At 42.4% G+C, this 27,020-nt stretch overlaps 1 protein-coding gene across 6 annotated transcripts; it reads left to right on the top strand.

Moving 5' to 3' along the window:
- Positions 1-894: 894 nt before the first annotated feature.
- LOC307045657 (uncharacterized protein) lies at positions 895-27,020 on the top strand. Of its 6 annotated transcripts, none has more exons than XR_013809967.1 (8): positions 918-4,004; positions 8,299-8,412; positions 8,655-9,384; positions 9,509-9,683; positions 9,816-9,966; positions 10,469-10,658; positions 10,836-12,136; positions 25,521-27,014. XR_013809967.1 is itself a non-coding variant. In XM_079691459.1 (7 exons), exons 3-6 carry the CDS (start codon positions 8,936-8,938, stop codon positions 10,654-10,656), a joined length of 963 nt encoding a protein of 320 aa, XP_079547585.1. In that variant the 5' UTR covers positions 918-4,004; positions 8,299-8,412; positions 8,655-8,935; the 3' UTR covers positions 10,657-10,658; positions 10,836-13,195. The 6 variants fall into 6 exon arrangements, 3 of the variants coding, with proteins under 3 accessions (XP_079547584.1, XP_079547586.1, XP_079547585.1); XR_013809968.1 differs by having other exon boundaries at positions 918-4,254; XM_079691459.1 differs by lacking the exon at positions 25,521-27,014 and having other exon boundaries at positions 10,836-13,195.

The following is a 27,020-nucleotide window of genomic DNA, read 5'->3' as shown; positions in this document are numbered from 1 at the left end:
TGAATTTTTAGAAATATACTGTATAATAAAGTTATTCAAGATGATGCCATATTTATTGAAGATTTTACATTAGCCTATAAATATTCCCCCAAATTAGTCAAACGCATATTCTTCCAAACTCCTTGCTGTAGTATGACACACAGGAGACTATTGATGTGTGTAGTGAGTGTGGTAGTAATAAGCTGTATAATAGTGATTGAATATTATTGTATTCTCTTTTTTCGGAGTTGCACTTTGCAGACGGTCCCTGAGCACTCGTTTCTTCTCCGGCTGCGGATAGAGACCAATGTAATGTGCCCAGCTCGGAGGACGGCGCGTATTGGCTTTTTTTGATCAAAATGTGATTGTAGTTCGTTGTCCTCCTTACCACGGTACTTAGGAGACGTCATTTGTGTCTGAATAATGTTTTGTTCATGAGTTATTGATCCGTGAAATCTGAATCTATATCGTTCCAACTTTACTGAACTAAGCCAGAACACCGTCTCACTTCGTAGACCGCTCGGTTTTGGACGAAAACTTAGCGTGAGGAAAGGCATGTGTGGCGTGAGTGCGTGAGATATGGGTTAATTGCGTGACTCTCACGCTCAATGCGTGAGTGTTGGCAGCCCTGCAAAATGTGTCTTCGGGTCAATGCGACTGATTTAGATAGAGCAGGTCACAAGCTTCTCCTTCCACCAGTGTTGTAGTCAAGTCACCAATTCACGAGTCCAAGTCACTCTCGAGTCATCACTCTTCGAGTCCGAGTCACCAAGGGAGAGTCGTAGTCGAGTCCGAGCCATCATTACCTATGTCCGAGTCAAAGTCTGAGTCACCTAAGAAGAGTCCAAATCAAGTCCGAGTCACAAGTAATAATAATAATAATAATAATAATAATACATTTTATTTTTGGGCGCCTTTCAAAGCTCTCAAGGACATCTTACAGTGCATAATTAAAAACAAGCAATAAAGAAGACCAGACAGTAATACAAGACTTAAATACAAATACTTCAAAACAACAATCAGTTTAGAAAAATTATTAAGATATTGAATATGCTAGTTTAAAAAGGTGTGTTTTCAGGCTGGATTTGAAGGTTGATAGTGAGTCCATATTGCGGATGTCTTGTGGGAGAGAGTTCCAGAGACGGGGTGCAGAGTGACTGAAGGCTCTTGACCCCATGGTGGTCAGGCGGGCAGAAGGTACAGTGAGTAGGAAGGCAGAGGAGGATCGGAGGGCACGAGAGGGAGTGTAGGTGTGAAGGAGTTCAGAGAGATATGGAGGTGTAAGAGTGTGAAGGGCCTTGAAGGTGAGGAGCAACACTTTAAAATCTATGCGGTATTTAACGGGCAGCCAATGGAGTTGTTGGAGAACCGGAGTGATTTGATTAATGGAAGGAGTTCTGGTAATGATACGGGCGGCTGAGTCTTGGACTAGTTGAAGCTTACGCAGGGATTTGTGAGGAAGAACAGAGAGGATGGAGTTGCAATAATCAATACGGGATGTAACGAAGGCGTGGATAAGGATGGCGGTGCTGTTGGGTGTAAGTGATGGGCGGAGGCGGTTAATATTGCGGAGGTGGAAGTAGGCAGATCGAGTGATGTTGTTGATGTGAGCTTCAAATGATAAGTTGCTGTCAAGGATGACACCCAGAATCTTAACTTGGGGGGAGTGTGGGACTGTGGAATTGTCAATAGTGAGGAAAAATTTGTCAGTTTTGGCCAGAGTGGACTTGGAGCCAACTAAGAGAAACTCAGTTTATCACTGTTTAGTTTTAAAAAGTTGGATGAGAACCAGGATTTGATTTCCAGTAAGCAGTCGGAAAGGGCAGTGGGGGGGAGAGTGGAAGTGGGTTTGGTGGAGAAATAGAGCTGGGTGTCATCCGCGTAGCAGGGAAATTGGATTGCGCATTTTCTGAAGATATGGCCGAGAGGTAGAAGGTAGATGATAAATAGGAGGGGGCCCAAGACAGAACCCTGAGGAACACCAGTGAAGACTGGATGGGACTGTGATTTGAGGTGTTTGAGTTGGACAAAGTGAGTACGGCCGGAGAGGAAAGATCTAAACCAGGTGTGGGATGTGCCAGTGATACCAATGGAAGACAATCTGTCAAGGAGGATGTGGTGTGAGATTGTGTCAAAGGCTGCAGTCAGGTCAAGGAGGATGAGTATGGATAAGAGCCCAGAGTCAGCTGCTACCAGGAGATCGTTTGTGATTTTAACCATGGCCGTCTCTGTACTGTGTGAGGAGCGGAAACCAGACTGAAAGTCTTCAAAAAGATTATTGTTGTTCAGATGAGTGTGGACTTGGGCTGCAACAGTTTTTTCGAGTATCTTGGAGAGAAATGGTAAATTAGAGATTGGGCGGAAATTAATGAAGTTGTTGGGGTCCGCACCTAGTTTCTTGAGAATAGGGGTTATTGCACCTGTTTTGAGGAATGAGGGGACAAGACTAGAGGTAAGGGGGGAGTGAATTATGTCGGTAATTAAAGCGGAGAGAGAAGGTAGACATGCTTTAACTAGGTGGGTGGGAAGGGGGTCAAGCTGGCAGGTGGATGATTTCGATTTACGAATGAGATTTGATATTTCAGCGACAGTGGGAAGTTCGTAGCTGGATAGTGGGGAGGAGAGGGGAGCATACGGAGTTGAGTGAAGTGATGTATAGCTAGAGGAGGTCAGTTGCTGGTGAATATCTTTGATTTTAGCATCGAAAAAGGTCATGAAGGTGTTACATTGAGAAGTTGAATACAGGTGAAGAGGTTGTTGCAGAATGCTGTTGACTGTAGAGAACAGGTTTCTGGTGTTTCCTTCAGCTAACCTAATTAAGTTGGCATAGTATGCTGATTTAGCGGAGGAAAGAGCATCCTTATAGGCGAGTATGTGGCTGTTGTACATGTCCTTATGAACTACAAGCCCGGTTTTAGTATATAGGTGTTCAAGACGACGACCTTTAGCTTTAAGCTGGCGTAACTCGGGTGTATACCAGGGGGCAGAGCGGGTGAAAGAGACAGACCGGGTTTTCAGAGGTTCATGTATGTTTAAAAGGTTATGGAGTCCATAATTGTAATGGGAGACCAGCTCATCGGTGGTGGATAGGTAGTCTTTGCAGGGGAGGTTGTTAATTCCAATAGAAAAAGCAGGCGTGTTGATATTCTTAACGTTACGGAATGAGATGAATCGTGAAATATTTGCTTTGGGTAGTGTTAACTTGACATTGAAGGTTACAAACTTGTGGTCAGAAATGGGCAAATCGAATGCAGAGCAGTTCAGAGGAGTTACACCAGAGCAGCAGATCAGATCAAGTATATGTCCTTTTGAGTGTGTGGGAAAGTCAATATATTGCTGTAATCCAAAACTGTCCAGGCATGATGTAAAGTCCTTTGTGAGATTATTGTTGACATTGTCCATGTGAATATTAAAATCACCCAGCACTATTATATTAGGGGAGAGAGAAGATATGGAAGTAAAAAAAGCAGAGAGTTCATTTAAAAAGTCCTTATTGGCCTTGGGTGGACGATAGACAGTGGCAAAAATTGTTGGAATTGGCCCATTGATTTGCAGAGCAATGGACTCAAAGGAAGTATTCACAGGAACTGTCAGTGCAGATACTTTCCACTTCTCGTTGTAAAGTATCGCGAGACCGCCGCCCCTGCCAGAGAGACGGGATTTGCTGGTGTAAACAAATCCAGATGGGATAGTTTGATTAAGCTGCGAAAAGTAATTGGGCTGTTGCCATGTGTCAGTCAGACATAGAAAATCAAACTTACGATCTTTCAGTAGATCATGAAGTAAAAGTCCCTTGTTGTTGAGCGAGCGGATGTTGAGTAGCCGATGGTGAGATCGTTTCTGTCAGGTTTGACGCCAGCACTAGCACACCTGGCCAGGTTTGCTAGCGAGCTGTGGTCAATAGACCGTCCGGTGGATCTTCTTGCGGGACGGGGATTTGAGGAACAGAAGGATCGAATTGGTTTTGTGTCATCGAAGTTGAAGCTCCGATGGGATCCGCGGTGGATGTATTTCCGGCGAGCATGGTGAGCGATACCTAGGTGATGCAATGCCGGTGGGGGCTCTGACAGGTGGAATTGCAGTTGGAAAAATTCGACTGCTGAGTATTGAAGTATTGGTGTTACTGGATGGACTATGAAGGATATAATCCATGCGAGGATACTCCATACCAGCTGTCTGTTGATCCACATCGTTGCCTGGGTGGTGAAGCTAACAGACACAGGTCCCGGGAGTATGATAGCAGCGGCGGCTAGGCGAGGTAATGGAGCTAGCGAGGTAGGAAGCCGGTAAATCGGTAGTCCAAAACACACACGATTGCAAGTTAAAACAAGGGATAAAGTCACTGATATTGTAGGGAGGATAGGCTACTGTTCAAATGGCTGAGATGACAGTAAAAATAGTGACAAAAAAAAACGACAGTATTGGAGTAATACTCAGTAGTTCCAGAGAGCAGCGGCAGCGTTCGCTCGGGGGGAGACGTCACGTCAAGGGACAAGTCTTCATGTATTAATCTTCGTGGATATATGTGTTGAAATGGCTCCTCTACATTGCTTTTATCCTGTCATGTTATACTAATCTGTCTATTGAACTGCTGTGAAGCGAGTTTGGCTACAATTATTTTAATAGGTGCTATACAAATATAAAGCTTATGACTAAAATTAATATTATTAGGGCCCGAGCACGGAGCGCTAGGACCCAACGGCGTCCTAGCACGAAGTGCGAGGAACCTATTGTTATTGGAGGAATTCTTCTTATTTTTCTGCTGACGTTTCCTGTTTTTGAGATCTTTCGGATGCTTCAAAAGTTGTATAATTTTGCACGGATTCCAGAATCGTTGAAAACTACAATATTCTGGACTCAATGTGTTCAAATTGTCCAACATGCTCTCTAGCGCCACCTATGGCCATTTCCATTTTTGGAAAGATATACAAAGTTGCTGTAACTGTAACTCCGAATGACCTCAAATTTTGCACACTTATTCGGGTGGACCTGCTCTACATATAATCTCCTTGAACCCCTAAGCTCCGCCTACTTTTTTTTTTTTTAATTAGCATAATTTCAAAAACAGTTAAATATTCAGTAAAATAAAATAAATAAAAAAGTCAACACCAAACTCATACAGCATCGCTGGAGGGTCAGAGACATCATCGTAGGAAATGAGCATGTTCAGTTGATAAATGTGGCCGTCATTACTCTAAACGTGTTCGCAAAAAGGCGGGGCTTAGATAGAAATAGCTCATAACTCATCAACAATGTACCAAAAAAACACATTTTGGTGGTAAGGTTCAGTTTGCATTGGGGAATAGTCATTTTCATTTTGGACAATAGGGGGCGCCAAAAACATGACAAATGTATAACTTGTGAAATGATGGACGAACATTTATTTTTTATTTTTAGACATACTCTTGGGATGAGTATGAACTTATATTTAAAGTGTAACAACGAATGACAAATGTGGGCGTGGCCTGTACTTTTTTTTTTATGACGATGTGCCAAAATGTGCCTCGGAATGCAAAACTTGGGAGACACATCAAAGCCCACAACTTTTTAGAGAATGTAAAAAAAAAACGTAATTTTTCAAAAAAACTGCTCACTAGCGCCCCCTATTGTGTGGTAGTCACATATAGTTTCTCAGAACTTCACGAATTTTGGCACAGACATTCCTCATGGAGTTGCGGACATATTTGTAGATAGCTTTTATTAGCCCCGCCCCCCAGGAAGTTGGCCATTTCTAAAAATGTGTGTTTTTCATGCATTTTAAGCACATTCTTGCGAACTGCTCCTAGGGGAATGATCGGAAAAATTCCAATCCAGCACAAGTTCAGCCCCTATCCAATATGATGCTAAATTGAGAAGAAACTGTTTGATAGCTCAATCGTGGAGGTCGTAAGCTAACAGCGAATACACCATTTTTGACGATTTACATGTCGCAAATTACTCCAAACTACTCGCATATAGTTTTTCCAATATTCACGAAATGCTGTATATACATTGCTCTTATGATTGCGGACATATTTCAAATCACCTTCCATTAGCCCCGCCCCCGAGAAAGTCGGCCATTTTGAAAAATGTGAGTTTTTCATGCATTTTAAGGACATTGCTGCAAACTCCTCCTAGGGTAATGATCGGAAAAATTCCAATCCAGGACAAGTTAAGCGCATATCCAATGTCATACTATATCGAGATGGAATAGTCCTTTGCTCAAACGGGGAGCTCGTAGGCTAACGGAGAATGTACAATTTTTGACCATTTATATGTCAGATAACCTACTGACACCTGCCTGTCTGCCTGCCACATAAACTCTCAAAGACACACACACACACACACACACACACACACACACACACACACACACACACACACACACACACACACACACACACACCACCACCACACCTACACATTTTACAACTAACACAAAGAGCTCCTAAAGCATATACTAAATATCAGGGTACAGCCCTTGTATATTTTATTATGTGAAGCACTATATGGTTTCATGAAAAATATCTACGGTTTATTTGTAGATATCTCCTAAAGCCTACAAATAAAGTGTGAAATGTAGGCCTATCACATATATTATTGAGCGATATATTATACACACTGTTCTGCTTTCTGCACTGATCTCAGCAGCTGTTCTCACTGTAAACATTGCCTCACAATGAAAGCAGTTGTATTAAAAACAAAATAGCCTAACATCCAGGGGAGATGTGATTAGTGATTAAACAAACGGTAAAGGGCAGAAAGTCTGATGCGCATTTGATCATCTCAAATAACTTATAATCACAACGGGAACAGTTTGCAGAGCTGTGCTTGGTTGACATAAGTCCAGCCGTGCGTCACACCTCTTTTAAACATCACTGTTGGCTGAAATCATCTCCGGAGAATACATCAGTGTACCCTCGGTCATAGCTCCTCCAGAGACACTCCTCTCTCCTCTCTCTACATCTGTGTACCCTCGGTCATAGCTCCTCCAGAGAGACTCCTCTCTCCTTTCTCCTCTAAATCAGTGTATCCTCGGTTACGGCTCCTCCAGACAGCCTCCTCGATGATCGATCCTCGACGACCCTTTAGAGAAATTTGTTTTCCTTCGAGACGGCGCGCCGACATCCGTTTCCGGGTCGCTGCCGGAGGACCTGGGAGTCTGGGACGCGAAAATTATAGAAATGAGAAACGGCTCATTTCCCAGGACTCACGCGCATCTGCTTGACGCCGGGACGACCGGCTGCCCTCCCCGACAGGCGCACGGACGCGAGGGCCTGCTCATCGCTGCGCGCACATGTGCGACCGCAGTTTTAATTATTATTGTAAATGAGCTTTAATATATCTAACTATATTTAAAATGAGTTACCTTTTAGAGAAGTGACTACATTTGTATGCCAATCCTATGGTAAAGTTTTCCTTTCTGCACTTTTATTTTGATAGTAATAAGATCGGGACTCTTATTTTGAAGGAACTTTTACCGGTTAAATCGGTTTACCAATAAAGATTGAGCCCCAGAAAGCACATGGCTGCTTAGCATGCAAAATGACTTCATTCTGCATGTTAAGTAGCCATGTGCTTTCTTGTTATCGGCTGAATCTTTATTTATTGATTAGATCACGTTACTCTGATGATAGTGTTCAAGACAGCCTATATTTCTGAACTCGATCCTTGGAGTAATGTGTTACGGAATATTCTCTTCAATATTGTTTCCACATAACGAGCATTTTGCGCTGCTCTTTTCCAATGTGGAAGCAGAATGTGTGAAAGCATACAGCACGATGCGGGGTGTGTCTCTAGACATCTCTAGACTGGAATAGCGGGGCCCAGTACATGAGCTCGCCTCACAGGTGCACATGCCAAGATAGAGGACATGAGACTCCAGAGACAACTTGCTCGAGTCCGAGTCCAAGTCGGAGCGTCAATGTACAAGTTGAGTCCGAGTCATCGTGGGGGGAAAAATTCACGAGTCCGAGTCCAAGTCATCCTACGCGAGAATTCATGAGTCCGAGTCCAAGTCATCGTTTGCGAGAATTCACGAGTTCAAGTCTGAGTCCGAGTCGAGTCACGAGTCCCGAAAATCGGCACTCGAGTCCGACTCCAGGAGTCGAGTACTCCATCTCTGCCTTCCACATACTTTCAGCTTGAGACTTCGTTCCAACTTTAAAATGATCACATGACCTTCAGCTATTCAATAGATACAGTCGGCAAGCGAGGGAACGCCCACAAAACGTCACATCCGGTTCGCGCTGAGGGGGAAAACAAACTGGCTTCCACAATGCCCAGGAGCTGCTGTGTGCCCTTTTGTACAACTGACAAGCTTAAAAATCCAAATCACAGAGCCTAGGAGAAGAACCCGGTGGCTTCAAGCGATCCGCCGGGAGGATGAGTTTGGCCACCTGTGGGATCCAAAATCCAAACATGTGTACGTCTGTAGTCAGCACTTCATTACAGGTATGACAACGTTATTCACACAATAACAGTGTTAAATTGTTTCGTAGTTAACATGAATTTTCAATTACTAGTTTTAAGAGAAGTTAACTAACTACTACGTTATGCAGGCTATCTTGCTTGAGTATAAAAAAACACAGCTATGCTAACAACACTGGTGGTAGCTTCCGAGCTTTCTGCAGTTAAAATGTATTTCACCCCCTTCTATCCCCTTCTCATTTCATTCGTGAACTGTCTTGCCCTAGGCTTAAAAAACGAGGACATAGCCCACCCAGACTACACACCCTCGCTGTTCCCACATAAAAAGACAAAGTCTCCCAGGTCAGTACTTCAGAGGCTGGAGAGAAGGAGGAAGCGTGAGGGTGTTCAGTCTGCCCAACCAGAATCCCCAACATCAGAGGGCCCAGCACCAGAAGCCCCGGCACCAGAATCCCCAACATCAGAAGTTCCCATACCTCTTCAGGAGTTAGAGAGAAATAAACTTTATGAAGAATTGTATAATTTAAGAAGAGAATGAGATGAGGCCATGAAGGAGCGAGCTGAAGCCATCAGAGAATTGGAGACGTTGAAAATGTCGGTAAACACTGTGAGAGAAAATGACACTAAATGTAAAGTCATGACAGGCCTGTCATGGACAGTATTTGACACTCTTCATCAGTACCTGGTACAGTTTGTTAAGTCACAGAAAACCTCCAAGATGTCAACACAAGACCAGCTCTTTATTACTCTGGTGAAACTGCAGCAGAACCCCTCAACCGATATGATGTGTGGAATATTTGACCTGGCACATAGCACTTTCCTGGATGTATTCTCCCGATGGTTGGATTTGATGTACGGCAACATTTCTTTTTTGATTAAATGGCCTGATAGAGAGTGTATCAGAAGCACAGTACCAGCAGAGGTTCTCTTCCAGTACCCTAAAATTATCGACTGCTTTGAGATCAGAATTGAACACTCAAAGAAGCTGAAAACAAGGTGAGATATTTTTCTTTTTGATAGCATGCATAAAGTGTCGGGTTTTTGTAATACTTACCTGGCTGTCTGTGTATATGTACACAATTTATAGATAAGTATTACTTACGACTGTCTCTTCTCACAGAGCTATCACCTACTCAAAATACAAAAAATGGACAACAGTGAAGTATTTCATTGCATGTCACCCATCTGGCTCAATCACATATCTCTCCAAAGGCTGGGGAGGGAGGGTTTCAAATGTGCATATTGTAAGGAACTCAGACTTCTTATCTCAGAAGTTTCACCGTGCAGGAGATCAGGTAACAATTGAACTGTTTTTTTTTTTCTAATTTAAGTCTTATTTGTGAATTTATTATTTACCCATAGTTACCATTTTTGAGTTGCTGTTGAAGTAAAGTAGTGTTTTTAAGTATTTGTTATGTTTATTTCAGATTTTAGCGGACAGGGACTTCACTTTGAAGGATGACTTTGCTGTTCTGGGTGCACAGCTCATCACACCGTCTTTCACGAGGGGCCGAAAACAACTGTCAGCCAAAGACATTGCAAATTCTCGTGTGACTTCGAACATCAGAATTCACATTGGTAAGTATAGAGTCAGCAGTCAGATTCATACAGTATGTACATTTTAATGTTTTTGGTATTCAGAGTGTGCTGAATCAGCAAATCACTGTTGCTACTTGCCGCTGACATGGTTCACATTTCCCTAACTAAATTAATGACTGTAACAGTACAGATCCGGGTTAACAAGTGCTGAGACGTTATTTCAATTAATAACATCAACGAGTACATGTGTAATCCCTACTTTGTAGGGTGTCTTAAGATAACATTTTATCTTAAAACATGTTATTCTATATTTAAATACATTGAACTGTTGTTCACATTTAGTGCAATATCAAGAGAACAGGATAACAGGAAGTTAACAGGGATCTTTCTTCACTTTAACATGAAAAAGAAACACTAATTATAGGACACAATGCACTGACGATATGATATAACGGTCAACTGTGCTACTCCTGTGAAACTCAAACATAACAATGTAGATAAACAGCATTTTAACAACAAATATGTGATATGTGGTCTGCAGAGAGAGTAATTGGTGCCCTGAAGAGCCGGTACCACATTCTGGATGGCCCACTTCCTCTGCGCCTGGTGAAAAGACTGCAGGATGAAAGACAGAAGAGAGAAGAGGCCATGATTGATAGGATTGTGCATGTCTGTGCAGCACTAATGAACTTGTCTGGCAGTGTCATGTACAACCGTTACAGAATCTGAGAGTAAGAACAAAATCAATGTGCAGTAATTTAATAATGAGCATCAGAGAACAATATTTTATGCAACTTTTTTATACATCAAAGAAGTCATTATTGTTCCAATTGTGCCATTTAACAGGTTTCAGTTGAGACATAATGGATCTTTCTAATCAAAACCACCGGTTGTTTGTCTTTCCACAGGTCCCTGAACTTATCTCAGTGCTGCTCTGCTGCTGCACACCCTGTCACCCTGCCTCTGATGCCTGTCACCCTGCCTCTGATGCCTGTCACCCTGCCTCTGATGCCTGACGCTCTGCCTCTGTTGCCTGATGTTCTGCTGCCACTTGTGTTGCCTGATGGGTCACTCCCTGTGCTGCTTTCGACTGGACTGTGTTCTGCCTACTTAGCAGAAAAATATACAGTGCTTATCATAAATGAGTACACCCCCTTTGAAAAGAACACAAGAACAATTTGATCAACATCACAATATCAACAATTATTATCTGATTAGTATCAAAGTCACAAGTCTTGACAAACACAATTTGCTTATCTTACTAAAGTAAATCAGGGCCATACAATACAATATATTTCATACCATGCAGGCCTGGCTTGTGCATGGCACTTTGTTGATCCCCATGCGGATGTGACGATATAGTTGTGCCAACTATGTATGAATGTTTGCATGTTATGTTTACTGTTAAAGCAGGGTTTGTTGCTGCATGTAGTTGCCTATTTTTCGCCAAAAGGCTCCGCCTGAGGGCGTGAAGGTGAGGAAGAGCGTTTCTTCCTCGGTGGTTGAGGGAACTGTGACGGAGTTTTTGGTTCTTAATAAAGTTGCCACGAGTGAGAAAAGACAAGTGATGTCCGCTTGAGTCCTTGAGTGCAACATATATTGGCGAGCCAGCCAGGAGATTAGCTCTAAACGGATTAAAAGAGGGCTTTTATCCTTAGACGAACCAGGAAAAGAAAGATAACACTGTACCGTGAGGAAAATATGGATTTGGAGATTCTCCTAGATCGCGCCACCATAGCTCTGAGTCAGCAAAACCGGGACCGGATGTTGGAGGTCTGTGTATATCTTCATTGTATAGAAGATGATGAAAAAGATACTTTTGCTGATAAAAACAGACGAACATTATTTAAAATAGAAGAAAACAAAATAATCCAAGAGCTGCTAGTTTTCATGGAGGGCCTGACAGAAGACTGAGACAGAAAAGGGTGCGAGCGCCGCCATGACACTGAGATGAGAGATAAATATATGGAGCTGCAGCAGTCCCGAAAGAGTTTGGAAGACGAAATAAAGATGCTGGGTGAAAAACTAAACATATCAGATGGCGTCAGCAGCAGCACTAGCAGGCCACTATTCACAGCTAAGGTGCCAGAGGTAACCATCAGGCGAGAGTTCCGCATCTGCGGCCAAATCGGTGAAGGAGGGCAGCGTGAAAAACTGTCATATACCAACCCAATACACCAGATAGAGAGCGGGCTTCGCAAGGGTCATGGTGAGTCGGAAGCAATCGAGGCTGTGATCAGGGCCATTAGCCCTGGCTTAAAGCTGCGTGACACGCTAGAAATAAAGACTGAATTGACTCTGCCTCAGCTAAAGATCATATTAAAGGGGCATTACAACGAAGATGACACTTCAGATCTGTACCAAAAATTGATCAGCATGTCCCAGGAGCCGAAAGAATCAGCACAAGAGTTTTTGTTCAGAGCTATTGAACTAAAAGATAGACTGCTGTTTACATCCAAGGACAGAGACTCGGAGGAGCACTACAGTGCAGACCTGGCAAGAAGAAGTTTCTACGGTATACAGTTGGTACAGGGCTGCTCAGTGACAACATCAAATACCAGATTAAGCCATACCTTGATGACATGGAGGTGACCGATGAAACTCTGATTGAAAGAGTAAATGAAGCAGGAAACCTTGAGGCAGAAAGAATAAATAAGCTCAAACGTAACAACACCAAAACACCCAGAATGACTGAACTACAGACAACTAACAATAAGTTGGACAAGTCACCTGACCCCTCCATGCAGAAAACACTGCAGGAGGATGCTAAAGGCACCCACAAGGAGAAGACAAAGACAGCCCAACCTCCACAAGAGCTTGTGATGCACACTCTGGTAAGAGAGCTTCAAACTGAGATTGCTGAAATGAAATGTATGGTGTTAGCTTCCATGAGCACTGGCAGGCCACAGAACTACAGGCAAGCTACAGGGAACAACAGCATCCGGAGAAGAGCGTGCAAGGACTGCCAGGACAAAGGAGAGGAAGTCAACTGTAGCCACTGCTTCAAGTGTGGACAGATGGGACACATATCCAGAAGATGCAGAGCTCCACACCAGGCGCAGGGAAACTTCGGAGGGTTGCTGCAGGGGACCAGCAGTAATCCAGCAACAGCCGTCAGGGTCCCACCGCTGCAACAATTGTCTACAGGAGGAGGATGCAACCAGGAGCAGGCGCGCCGTATTCATTTTAGAAGTGGGGGGGCCAAAAGAAGTGTGTGTGTATGGCCCAATCCCAAACCACGCCTTACACCCTACCCCTACAAACTCCTCTCTCTCCGGCAGAAACAGGAAATACCGTAATATGTAGGCCTAGCAACGGTTTGAAATCAGCATCTCTTTGGCAAAAAATTTAAATGAATAACTCAAATAAAACTCCAAACATCTTTAATTGTGTTACTTTTTTGTAAAGCTCTTTTAGTTTTAAACCTGATGTTTATAAGCTTCTTAGTTTTTGCAACAGTCTGTAAATATACACAACTTTATAATAAAATGCACACATTTACCTTTTTCTAGACTACAGGTTTGATCCTAAGTTAAAAAAAAATATGAGGTTATCATGAGGTTGTTAACATCGCAATGTATCACTTTAGTGGTTTTGCAAAGAATTAACCACTCTCTGCTTTTGTACCATTCTGCGTTGAAGTACCTTCTCTTTGCCCAAATAATCTACTAGTGGTCTCCTTTTTTCCGATAGTTACAGCTTTACCCGCCTCAATGTCCCGACAACAAACCTCCATGCATTCGGAACCAGCCTATTTCGGTTCAACAATGGCGGCGGTGACTGCGGTCAACTCAGCCTTCTCTCGCATTTGCATGGTCAAATGAGCAGGGCTTCATTTTTGAGTGCGCGATTAATAGCGTCTTTACGGTAATCGCTGAGAAGCGACGCTGACGGTAGTAGCTTATGAAGTTCTCAGTGAAAGATGTACTGTTGGACTCAGTACTACTTGGACTACCACCACAGGTACAGTCAAGTACTTTTATCGTGTACTTTTTGAGTAATACCCTGTCAAACTCCCATGCAGAGTACAATAATGCATGTTTTCTGCCATCTTTGATGAGAGATAAAATCATTTTTTGCCATAAGTTCTCAGTGAAAGTGGTACTGCTGGATAGAGTGCTACTAGGACTACCAGCACAAGTACAATCAAGTACTTTTATTGTGTACTTTTTGAGTAATACCCTGTCAAACTCCCATGCAGAGTGCATGTTTTCTGCCATCTTTGATGAGAGATAAAATCATTTTTTGCCATAAGTTCTCAGTGGAAGTGGTACTGCTGGATAGAGTGCTACTAGGACTACCACCACAAGTACAATCAAGTACTTTTATCGTCTACTTTTTGAGTAATACCCTGTCAAACTCCCCTGCAGAGTACAATAATGCATGTTTTCTGCCATCTTTGATGAGAGATAAAATCATTTTTTGCCATAAGTTCTCAGTGAAAGTGGTACTGCTGGATAGAGTGCTACTAGGACTACTACCACAAGTACAATCAAATACTTTTATCGTGTACTTTTTGAGTAATTCGACGATGGGGTAGCTGTCGATGGGGCAGGCCGTGTGGTCACTGTCTCTTGATTGGCTGGCAGGTGCTGCGGTCACCATCTGTGTCTTGTCACTCATCTGCACATGACAAGGAGCAAATGAATGACTGATGATGAAGGTAAAAGCAAAGCAGAAATAAGAATCATGGAAATATAAATATTTCATTACCTTTTTATGATGATTATAGGCATGATGAAGCCGTGTCCTATTGGTCTTGGAATCGGGATTTCCAAGCTCCTGACACACCTCGCCCCAGAAAGTGGCTTCCTCGTCACCTTCATCATTTTCTTTTGTTTTGGTTGTGGCTCGAAGCTTCTCAGTGACAGCCAAAAGGACTTCTTTTGTAATTGATTTTTTTCTTGGCTGTAATTGAAATGTCAAAGTTCTGTCATTTCTTTGTAAAAAAATATGAAATTGAAATTGTGTGACAAATAAGAAAAACTTCCCAAACGTTGAGAAAACAAAGACTCTCAAAAGACATAACAAGTTAAAATCTTATATTCAGTTTAGACTTTTTTAACTGTAATAAACAAGAACATTGTTTGATTTTCAAAAATAATACATCTTGAAAAAACACATATCCGTTGACACTCGTTATGGGGATTCTTAAATTTGGACATGTTAATACAATTTGAAAAGAAAATGTATCATCCCCGGACCCCCCCAGCAGGGTTTTTGTTTACAAACGTGTCATCTGTTAAAATGTGAGTTTGCAGTGTGTTGGGTGGAGAAGAGCGCAAATATCTTTTAAAAATGGAGGCTATTGGTGTCCTCATGAATTTATCCAACGTGATATAATGGAAAACAATACTCTGTAACCTGAAACTGTACATTCTGTCTACAGGTGTTGCTGACAAATAGTAGGGAAACTAGTGTGTAGAAGGTATCACGCCAACTTTTCAAAACAAAGTGAAATTCGAAAAATTGCACCAACCACACATAGACTGTATATATAAAGCAACCACGCAATTTTAATAAACAGGATAGGATTAATGTCTCTTTTTTTCGAAAGATGTGTAATAAACAATTCATATAAACATTTGTGTTTTATTTTCGAACACAATGATGTGTATATAACAACTTTTCTGTTGAAATACATATATATGTACCCTCGAAGTGCCTCCATTACAGATGAGATTGACAGGTGTATTTACGCGCTCTGTTACCGCAAGGACATTGGTCGTTTACACAATGGAGGGGGCGGGGCAAACATATAAGCTTGCATAGAAGCTTTCTAAACCATTCATTTATTATTATTATTATTATTTATTTATTTATATGTGATCCGCTCTATCGAAATCAGTCGGAAGTCGCAACGGCTAACTTTTATTTCCAAAGTCCCACGATAAATACATTTGTGAAGCTTGTAAAGGGAAGATGACAGCTCTCACTCGCCAATCTGCTCTTCCGCAGCGCCACTCCCCCTCCCTCCGCTGAAATATGAATGTAAGCGTATAGTAATTATCCTAGATAACACGGCAGGGTCCGTTACAGTTTGTTTTCATCTGATTCCAAATAAACAAAGTCTTGGCTTTCAGAATATTATACTTGTTTCGGCAAATTCAGATGATAAATACAACTTTGAAGCTTGTAGCGGCATAATTACAAGCGGAAAACGGAGTAACGTAACGTCACAGCAGGCATATCAACAGCTGGTGTTTCCCCGGGAAAAAAACGCTAAAATACACACACACACACACACACACACACACACTTTCATTCGCTTCGTATTGATCTGTAGATGTGATTTGATATGTCGTTTGCAGTGGTGTAGTGGGCGTTGGACGCGGGGGTACGCCGTACCCCCACTTATTTGGAGCATGATCTTTTTTTCAATAGTCTAATAAATATAAAATCATTGCCAGTATTGTCAGTTGCAAGTGTGCATTTGTTGTAATAATGACAAAAACATAATATATTTCACAGTAAGTAATTATAATAAAAAAATAAAAACGATTTCCTTGTTGTTTGCATAAGTAGGCTATATTTTTCGTTTTGTTTATTTAATAAGTAATTTCAGGACAACTTTGGGAATTTTGTTTGTTATGAGGCGCCCAGGTGACTTTCTGCCGCTTTCCTCCGTGGTGCAGTGCTGATCGTTTCACCACGGAGGAAAGCACTTCACAAATTGCAGTAGGCCTACCCATAAGGAGCCGTAAAAATGCCGCAGTTTTTGCGTGGCTGTGTCTTTAGTTGAAAGCCCAGTGGCGATCTGCTCATCTCTCATCGAAATAATATGCTACAAAGGGGCGGACTGGCCATCTGTGTGTTGAACTTTCCTGTCGGCTCCCAGACCGTAGTCGAGGAGGGCAGAAGCAACAAGCTTCAGGTTCAATAACCCACTTTAGCTTAAATGACTGGAGAGAGGCGAGCTCTTCTTGGGAGGCCGTTGCATTTATTTAGCTGTTCTTCTGTTTCACAAAATAAATCACAGACCTCTGTTTTTCTGCTTCCTCGTTTCACTTCCAGAAATATACACACGTTCCCTCACTGTCGCTCTACCATCCAGAAACACACATGCACAAGCCACACAATGACTTTATCTCTCTCTTAAAGGGACAGCGATCTCATCTCACTCTGCATGACCCTAATACTTGTAATCTATTGTAATGTACTCTGCATGGGAGTTTGACAGGGTATTACTCAAAAAGTACACCATAAAAGTACTTGATTAGACTTGTGATGGTAGTTCAAATAGTACTGAGTCCAACAGTACATCTTTCACTGAGAACTTATGGCAAAAAATGATTTGATCTCTCATCAAAGATGGCAGAAAACATGCATTATTGTACTCTGCAGGGGAGTTTGACAGGGGATTACTCAAAAAGTACACGATAAAAGTACTTGATTATACTTGTGGTAGTAGTCCTAGTAGCACTCTATCCAGCAGTACCACTTTCACTGAGAACTTATGGCAAAAAATGATTTTATCTCTCATCAAAGATGGCAGAAAACATGCATTATTGTACTCTGCAGGGGATTTTGACGGGGGATTACTCAAAAAGTACACGATAAAAGTATTTGATTGTACTTGTGGTAGTAGTCCTAGTAGCACTCTGTCCAACAGTACATCTCTCACTGAGAACTTATGGCAAAAAATGATTGTATCTCTGATCAAAGATGGGAGAAAACATGCATTATTGTACTCTGCAGGGGAGTTTAACAGGGGATTACTCAAAAAGCACACGATAACAGTACTTGATTGTACTTGTGGTGGTAGTCCTCCTAGTAGCACTCTTTCCAGCAGTACCACTGTCACTGAGAACTTATGGCAAAAAATGATTTTATCTCTCATCAAAAATGGCAGAAAACATGCATTATTGTACTTTGGAGGGGAGTTTGACAGGGGATTACTCAAAAAGTACACGATAAAAGTACTTGATTGTACTTGTGGTGGTAGTTCAAATAATACTGAGTCCAACAGTCCATCTTTCACTGAGAACTTATGGCAAAAAATGATTTTATCTCTCATCAAAGATGGCAGAAAACATGCATTATTGTACTCTGGAGGGGAGTTTGACAGGGTATTACTCAAAAAGTACACGATAAAAGTATTTGATTGTACTTGTGGTAGTAGTCCTAGTAGCACTCTTTCCAGCAGTACCACTTTCACTGAGAACTTATGGCAAACAATAATTGTATCTCTCATCAAAGATGGCAGAAAACATGCATTATTGTACTTTGGAGGGGAGTTTGACAGGGTATTACTCCAAAAGTACACGATAAAAGTACTTGATTGTACTGGTGGTGGTAGTTCAAATAATACTGAGTCCAACAGTACATCTTTCACTGAGAACTTATGGCAAAAAATGATTTTATCTCTCATCAAAGATGGCAGAAAACATGCATTATTGTACTCTGGAGGGGAGTTTGACAGGGTATTACTCAAACAGTACAAGATAAAAGTACTTGATTGTACTTGTGGTTGTAGTTCAAATAGTACTGAGTCCAACAGTACATCTTTCACTGAGAACTTATGGCAAAAAATGATTTTATCTCTCATCAAAGATGGCAGAAAACATGCATTATTGTACTCTGCAGGGGAGTTTGACAGGGTATTACTCAAAAAGTACACGATAAAAGTATTTGATTGTACTTGTGGTAGTAGTCCTAGTAGCACTCTATCCAGCAGTAACACTTTCACTGAGAACTTATGGCAAACAATAATTTTATCTCTCATCAAAGATGGCAGAAAACATGCATTATTGTACTCTGCATGGGAGTTTGACAGGGTATTACTCAAAAAGTACACGATAAAAGTACTTGATTGTACTTGTGGTGGTAGTTCAAATAGTACTGAGTCCAACAGTCCATCTTTCACTGAAAACTTATGGCAAAAAATGATTTTATCTCTCATCAAAGATGGCAGAAAACATGCATTATTGTACTCTGCAGGGGAGTTTGACAGGGGATTACTCAAAAAGTACAAGATCAAAGTATTTGATTGTAATTGTGGTAGTAGTCGTAGTAGCACTCTGTCCAACAGTACATCTCTCACTGAGAACTTATGGCAAAAAATGATTTTATCTCTCATCAAAGATGGCAGAAAACATGCATTATTGTACTCTGCATGGGAGTTTGACAGGGGATTACTCAAAAGGTACACAGTAAAAGTACTTGATTGTATTTGTGGTAGTAGTCTAAAAAGTACTGAGTCCAAAAGTACCAATTTTATTGTTGGTAGCAGAAAAAAACCTGCATTCTCTTGCGTTAGTGCCACTTCTCGTCAATTACCGTAAAGGCGCTATAAATCGCGCACTCAAAGATGAAGAACTGCTCATTTGACCAAGCAAACGCGAGAGACGGCTGAGTTGACCGCAGTCGGCGGTGGGGGCGGCGGCGTCGGTTTTGACAGTTTCTGCGGCCGCAGAGCTACTGCTTTTGGGTTCATCTGGCTTCGCTGTTTGAAGAAGGTCCAGGCTCCGGAGATGTGGATGTCAGGGATGTGACCTTCCAGTTGTTAAATTTAAGTTTAGATTGACTGTATTTAGTTTTCTTCTGCGCTGGTTCTTCTGACATGTTTGCAAGTGTAGTCTATATATTCTTTCTATCTAGGTTAACGGCTGACACACAGAACAACGTAACAAATAAAGTAAAAACAAATAAACAAATCTAAGCTTTTTTATTGGTTGTAATTTACATGGATACATTTGAATGGTGTGACAATGTCCTATTTGATTGGGTTAAAATGTACATATTCTTCCTGTTATGTCTGCCTGCTTTATTTTACCTAATGCAGGGCTCTCAAGTTTTGAACACAGTTCAGAGTGAGATTTTGGCAGCGGTGTTTGGTACTCCAACTTCTGGCTCCCCTCAAAGTTCCCATGAAGCCCTCTGTACCGTGAAGGTCAACGGGGGGGGGGCCCCGGTGCTAGTGGAGTATGAAGCCCTCTGTATCGCGCGAATGTCAACGGGGGGGGGGGGGTGCTAGTGGAGTATGAAGCCCTCTGTATCGCGAATGTCTACGGGGGGGGGGGGCTAGTGGGGTGCACGCGTCTCACACAACCCTAGTTTGGTGGCCGGTACCCTGGAAAGAAATCTCTGCATGAGAAATACAAGGTGTGGCGTGTCAGCGTGTGAATGGAGTGAAATGCGTGTGTCTCACGCCAAATGCGTGAGACTTGAGAGCTCTGCTAATGCAAAGTGACCTGCTCCATCGAAATCACTCGCATTGACCCGAAGACAGATTTGGATTCCTAGCTTTCTAATGATATCGGGATTTTTTTTTGTAGGCTACTCCAAATATTAAGCAAAATATGTCACATTATATAATGACTATTGCAGAGTCATCATTTTGAGAAAAAGGCCTGATTGATTACGGAGGGAAGATATTTTCGTTTGGATTACTGCACTCACGGGAAACACCGGCTCTTGTTCCTGTTGTGACATTAACTTACTCCGTTCTCCACTTGTTATGCCGTTACAAGCTTCACACCAATAGCCGTGGGAACATGTTTCAAATGGGGGGTGCTGTGGGGATGACACCAGGGCCGGTTTTGACCAATTTGCTGCCCTAGGCAAGATTTTAGTTGGCAATGAAAAACCTCTACAAAAGACCAATACACTACAAACAGAGAAACGTATTGACATGGTGGACAGCTTATATAAAAAGGCTTCAAATGTATTCAGTATTGCATGAACATGTTTTAATTGGGGGGTGGACTTCACATCCTCTTGGGGAGTCCGGGGGTATGCTCCCCCGAGAAGATGTTTTTCGACATTTTAAAGTAAAGTGCTTCAATCTGGTGCACTTTGAGCACACAATTACTAGAGACTGATCTAGGGGATACAACTCTAAAACACCCATATGAAAAAGATCGGTTTGCATTTTAATAATCAAATAAGTATGTGAACATAACCAATAACCTACCATAGCCAATAACAAATAAATGTAGGCTAACTTGTTTTATTTTTGTGGTTCATTTCTATCTTATTTTACCACTTAACATTTATTTATTTATGCATATTTTTAAATCTCTCCAGTTGTAAACAATATGTCTGGTTTACTGTACAGTAGCCTATACATTGGAATGATTTCAAAATTCAAACCTGTTTTTATTTATCCTAATAATTATAAAGGTGTGCCTTGGAAATATGTGTTTACATAAATTGTGATCAAAACGTTTGAGACCCACTGAGACAACTTAGACTAAAGTGAACTATCTAAACACTCAGAGTCCTTTACCTCACTGAGCCTCTCAGTCTGAGAGGAGAGCTCTCCCTCCACATTATTGTAGAAACAGCTTCTTATATCCGTTAGCGCAGCAGAAGCTAACAACAATCCCCACCGGTACCGGTGCACCCCTCTCTCTATCTATCTATCTCTCTCTCTCTCTCACACGCTGGCTGTGAGCTGCGGGCGCCTGATAAGCCAACATCTCCCACTTTCATCACTTACAGCGCCCATCGTACAGGGCAAATGGAAAATGTAACCGGGGTGAAAAGGGTGTTATCTTTACTTAATTATGAATGTTGTTACATCAATGCTGAAAATTCTTTTTTTTTTTGTATTATATTTGTATTATATCTTGTGGAAGTGCAGATCCCCTGTCCTCCACCAGGGGGTGCTGCAGCACCCTCAGCACCCCTACTTCCCACGGCCCATCACACCTGTATTTATCATCTGAATTTGCTGAAACAAGTTTAATATTCTGAAAGCAAAGACTTTGTTTATTTGAAATCAGATGAAAACAAACTGTAACGGACCCTGCCGTGTTATCTATGATTACTATGCCTTACATTCATAATTTCAGCGGGAGGGAGGGGGAGTGGCGCTGTGGAAGATCAGAGTGGCCAGTGAGAGGCGAGCTGTGGTCTTCCCTTTACAAGCTTAAAAAATGCGTGTAGCCACTGAGATTGAATATATATAACAATAACAAATAACAAAATATACACAGCTAGATCTGATCGCGTTTTAGATGCGACTTTAGAGTAGAGGGGAATTATTGAAACGGGATTTGTACAGTGTTCCGCGCCGCGACACGTGTGTGTTTGTGTATTTTTGCGTTTGTGTGTATTGTGTTTGTTTCCCGGGGAAAACACTCACGAGAAACACCGGCTGTTGTTATGCCTGCAGTCACGTTAAATTACTCCGTTCTCCGCTTGTAATTATGCCGTTACAAGCTTCAAATGTGTAGGCCTATTCATCATCTGAATTGGCCGAAACAAGTTTAATATTCTGAAAGCCAAGAATTTGCTTAGGCCTATTTGAAATCAGATAAAAACAAACTGTAACGGATCCTGCCGTGTTATCTATGATTACTGTACCTTACATTCATAATTTCAGCGGGAGGGAGGGGGAGCGGCACTGAGGAACAGCAGAGTGGCGAGCGAGAGCTGTCATCTTCCCTTTACAAGCTTCAAACATGCCTGTAGCTAGTGAGAGTGAATATAACAATCAAAAATAACAAAATATACACAGCTAGATCAGATCGCTTTTTAGATGCGACTTTAGAGTAGAGGGGAATTATTGAAAAGGGATTTGTACGCGGCATCTGCTGCTGCGAAAATGTGGGGCACGGCTGAAAAGTAGGGGGCCCCTTGGCCCCCCCGCTTCCGGCGCCCTTGACCAGGAGACTTGTGACATGTGCAGGTTGTTCAAGTCCAGTTTATTGCTCCAGGTCCTGTCAGAAGCATCATTGGCCAGAACACAAACCTCTGTGTAAAGCAGTAAGTTTAGTTGCAGAACACTTAGCAGAAACCAAGAGACATAAGAACAACTTTCCAGACACATGCAAAGTTAATTACCTCTCAGCTAAAGAAGATAAAAGACTTATTAAACTTATTGGCAAATGGAAAATGGTAAAATGTACTTTTGATAACGTACCGGTGACAGAATTGTGGGATACGGGTGCTCAGGCAACAGTAATAAATGAACAATGGCGAGCTGAACACCTTCCACACAGCACTATCAGACCTATAGCTGAACTCTTAGGGCCAGAACCACTAAATGGACTTGCTGCAAATAGAACAGAAATCCCATTTATGGGATGGATACCAGTAGAGTTCCAACTGAGCGGGTTAGAGACTTCTAGTGCAAGTCTGCTAGTGCCAGTTCTAGTTTCCAGTGATCAAAATGTGGCAGAAGACCCTATAGTTGGCTTTAATGTAATAGAGGAAGTGATCAATGAACAATTAAATCAACAGAAGGGCACAGCAGGAAGTGACAGCACTACAGCAGTTGTGAGCGGTGCTTTTGAAATTGACTCTTATGCTGCACACACTTTTATCCAGCTAATAAACACTCATCAAGCTACTTCTGAGGAGGCCATAGTAAAAACAGGCAAGGATAAAGTTGTGTTACTCCCAGGTGAAGTTACCACAGTGAAATGTCGCACACGCCTGCAGACTGAAAAGGACACTGTCATGTTGTTCAGCCCAATTATGAACACCAGCTTATCTGAGGGATTGCACATCCAAGAAGTGCTGTTCACTATGAGAAGAGGTAACTCTGCCACTGTCCCTGTTTCAGTTATTAACACTACAGCACACAGTGTCACATTAGGCCCCCGAGTTAGCCTCGGACACATTGAGAGTGTGAAGGCTGTGTACCCAGCAGCTACAGAACCAACGGCACAAGGACAGACACAACCAGGTCCCGACAGAAATGCACAGCAAAACACAGACTGCTCAGGTACAAGCTGCCCCACTACTGACTGTGATGAAACCTGGGATCCCCCAGTGACTTTAGATCATTTGACTAGTGACCAGCAAACCTTAGCAAGAGAAGTGTTAAGGGAGGAGTGTAAAGCATTTGCTAGGGATGAAAATTATGTAGGCTCCATACCCTCTCTGCGTATGCACATCACCTTAAATGACCAGACACCTGTCCAGAAGACTTATATCTGTGTTCCCAAGCCATTACATCAGGAGGTAAAGGAATATTTACAGGACTTGATTAATAAGGGCTGGATCACTAAATCAAGGTCACCCTATTCGTCACCTATAGTGTGTGTAAGAAAAAAATCAGGGGAACTGAGACTGTGTGTAGACTACCGTGAGCTAAATAGGAAGTCAGTGCCAGATAGACATCCTATTCCTCGCATACAAGATATGTTGGACAGTCTTACTGGGAGTTCATGGTTTTCTGTACTTGACCAAGGCAAGGCGTACCACCAAGGCTTTGTAGATGAAGAAAGTCAGCCTCTCACTGCCTTCATCACACCATGGGGCCTGTATCAGTGGGTGCGGATCCCCTTTGGCCTGAGTTCAGCTCCAGCTGAATTTCAAAGAAGTATGGAGGAGTGTTTGTGGGGTTTGCGTGATGATATTTGCTTGCCTTACCTTGATGACAATTTAGTCGACAGCAAGTCCTTCATTGACCACGTTGAGCATGTAAGAACAGTCCTTCGCCGATATCAGCAACATGGAGTGAAGCTCACACCAAAAAAATGTGAACTTTTTAAATCCAAAGTTAGGATCTTGGGCAGGATAGTGTCAAAAGAGGGGCATAGCATGGACCCGGCAGAGCTGGCTCCAGTGCAGGCCCTGAAGGAAAGACGCCGTAACACAGTGGGAGAAGTGAGACAGATTTTAGGCTTCCTGTCCTGCTACAGGACATACATACAAAACTTTTCTGTCATAGCAAAGCCCCTGTATGAACTGTTGGCAGCCCAATCCCCTGTTCCTGCTTCACCACAAAACCACAATGTGGCTAAAAAGGGAAAAGTAAAGAAAACAAAACACGGGCAGTTGACCTCATCATCACCAGTTACATGGACTGAAAAGCATCCCACCAAGCGACCCACTGTACAACAACTGAAACACGAGGGCCCAGAATTTAAAGCTCTAGTCAGAGAGTGGAGTAGGCTTGAGATCAGAGAAGATGGAACTATGCACCGCAAAACTCACACAAAAAGTCAGCTTTTGCTACCAGATGTATATCGTCCACTTGTTCTGAAGGAGCTCCACAACGAAATAGGACAATTGGGAACAGAAAGGACAGTAAACTTGATAAGAGAACGTTTCTTTTAGCCCAAAATGCAAAGAGACATAGAACATTTTGTGACAAACGTGTGTGAGTGTCTAAAGAAGAGAAAACCTAACAGACACCCACTCGCACCTATGATGAGTATCAAAACCACTCACCCATTCCAGCTGGTCTCTGTTGATTTTCTACATTTGGAAGAATGTAGGGGGGGTTATGAATATGTACTTATCATAATGGACCATTACACTCGGTTCGCACAAGCATATGCAACTACCAACAAATCAGCCAAGACTGTTGCAGACAAACTGTTTAATGATTTCTGTCTCAAGTTTGGTTTCCCAGAAAGACTGCATCATGATTTGGGGAGGGAATTTGAGAACAAGCTGCTTCACCACCTGAAAACACTGTCAGGCATTCGGGGGTCTCACACTATTCCTTATCATCCCCAAGGAAATGGACAGACAGAGAGATTTAACAGGACGTTGCTGTCAATGCTGTGAACTCTTACTGAAGAACAGAAACATGACTGGAAAAATCACCTCACTACAGTTGTACATGCCTACAACTGCACAGCTAATGAAGCCACCGGCTATTCTCCATTCTTTCTCCTGTTTGGTAGGCCACCCCGACTGCCTGTTGACCTGCTGTTTGGAATTGAAAATCAGGACTGCACAGGCTCCTACCAGGACTATGTGGAGAAGTGGCGAAAGAGGATGACTGAGGCTTATGACATCGCCTCCAGAAATGCTTCCAAGTCAGCTGATAGGGGAAAAAAACAGTATGACAAGAAAGTGTATGGCCCCACACTGCAGGTTGGCAGTCGTGTCCTGGTGAGAAATGTGGGTGAGAGAGGAGGACCAGGTAAAATCCGCTCCTACTGGGAAGACAACATTTATCTTGTCAAAAGTCAGAAAGGTGACATCAGTCCAGTGTTTGAGGTAGTGCCTGAAAGTGGTGGAGGCAGGACAAGGATCCTCCACAGGAATCTACTTTTACCATGTGATTTCCTCCCAGCCACAGATGACAGATATCAGGCTACCATCCCAACTCAAACAAAGAAAAGAAACAATTACACAAACAGACACACATCTGTGACCAAGTACACACAACAAACAAATGTTGATGAGGAATCAGATGATGACTTTAATGATGTAACATTCACCTGGCCTTCAGCGGAACACCAAAGGATGCCTGCGCCTAACCCCTCTGCTCAGAAGTTCCATCCTCAAGAGGGAAAGATGATCTTGGGAACGAGGGAGCCACTGCAAAGCAGGGAGGAGGAACAAGAGGAGCAGGTCCACACAGTGACATCTGACGAAGGTGAGGAGGATGTTGTGACAACAGCTACAGAGAGCTCAGAGGAGGAAACAGTGGAAGACTCGGAGCAGAGGACAATGTATCCAAGACGACAAAGAAAGCAACCACAGACTCTGACTTACGACAAACTTGGCCAGCCTAGTTTCGCAGAGAGAACCATTTCCACCAAAGAGATAGCTTTAAATGGCTACTGGCGGCCCTGGTAATGGACTTGGAAATACATTTAAAAAAAAAAGTAAATTACACTCCTTGCCTCTTTACAAGTATACCTAAAGTGCCTTGTATTAATGTGATTGTTGGCCGAAATTTGTGTTGTGCGGATTGGGTTCCAGAATTGATTTAGAAAGGAAAATGATGACCCTTTCAACAGTATGGACTCATGGTTTTGTAATATGTATTAAAGATGCAAATGTTTGGGTTTTAAAAAAAGAAGAACTGATCAAATCAGTAGTATTCACGACTGCAGTGAACAGCAGCTTGTGTGTCTCATTAAGAAGTGTTTTATTCAAAATGGCCCATTCCCTTGTCTTACTACCCATGTAGTTGTTTAAGATTAGTAGGTGTAAAGGAAAATGTCGAGAAGACATTTTGTAAGTGGGGGAGAGTGTGACGATATAGTTCACGATGTGTTATGTTTATTTGTCTAGTGTCTTTGTGCCAACTATGTATGAATGTTTGCATGTTATGTTTACGGTTAAAGCAGGGTTGGTTGGTGCATGTAGTTGCCTGTTTTCGCCACAAGGCTCCGCCTGAGGGCGAGAAGGTGAGGAAGAGCGTTTTTTTCCTCGGTGGTTGAGGGAAC

This window comes from Notothenia rossii, assembly GCF_949606895.1.
Source record: "Notothenia rossii genome assembly, chromosome: 1".
In the NCBI taxonomy this organism is placed as follows: Eukaryota; Metazoa; Chordata; class Actinopteri; order Perciformes; family Nototheniidae; genus Notothenia; species Notothenia rossii.
This window is presented reverse-complemented; position numbering and strand designations above follow the sequence as displayed.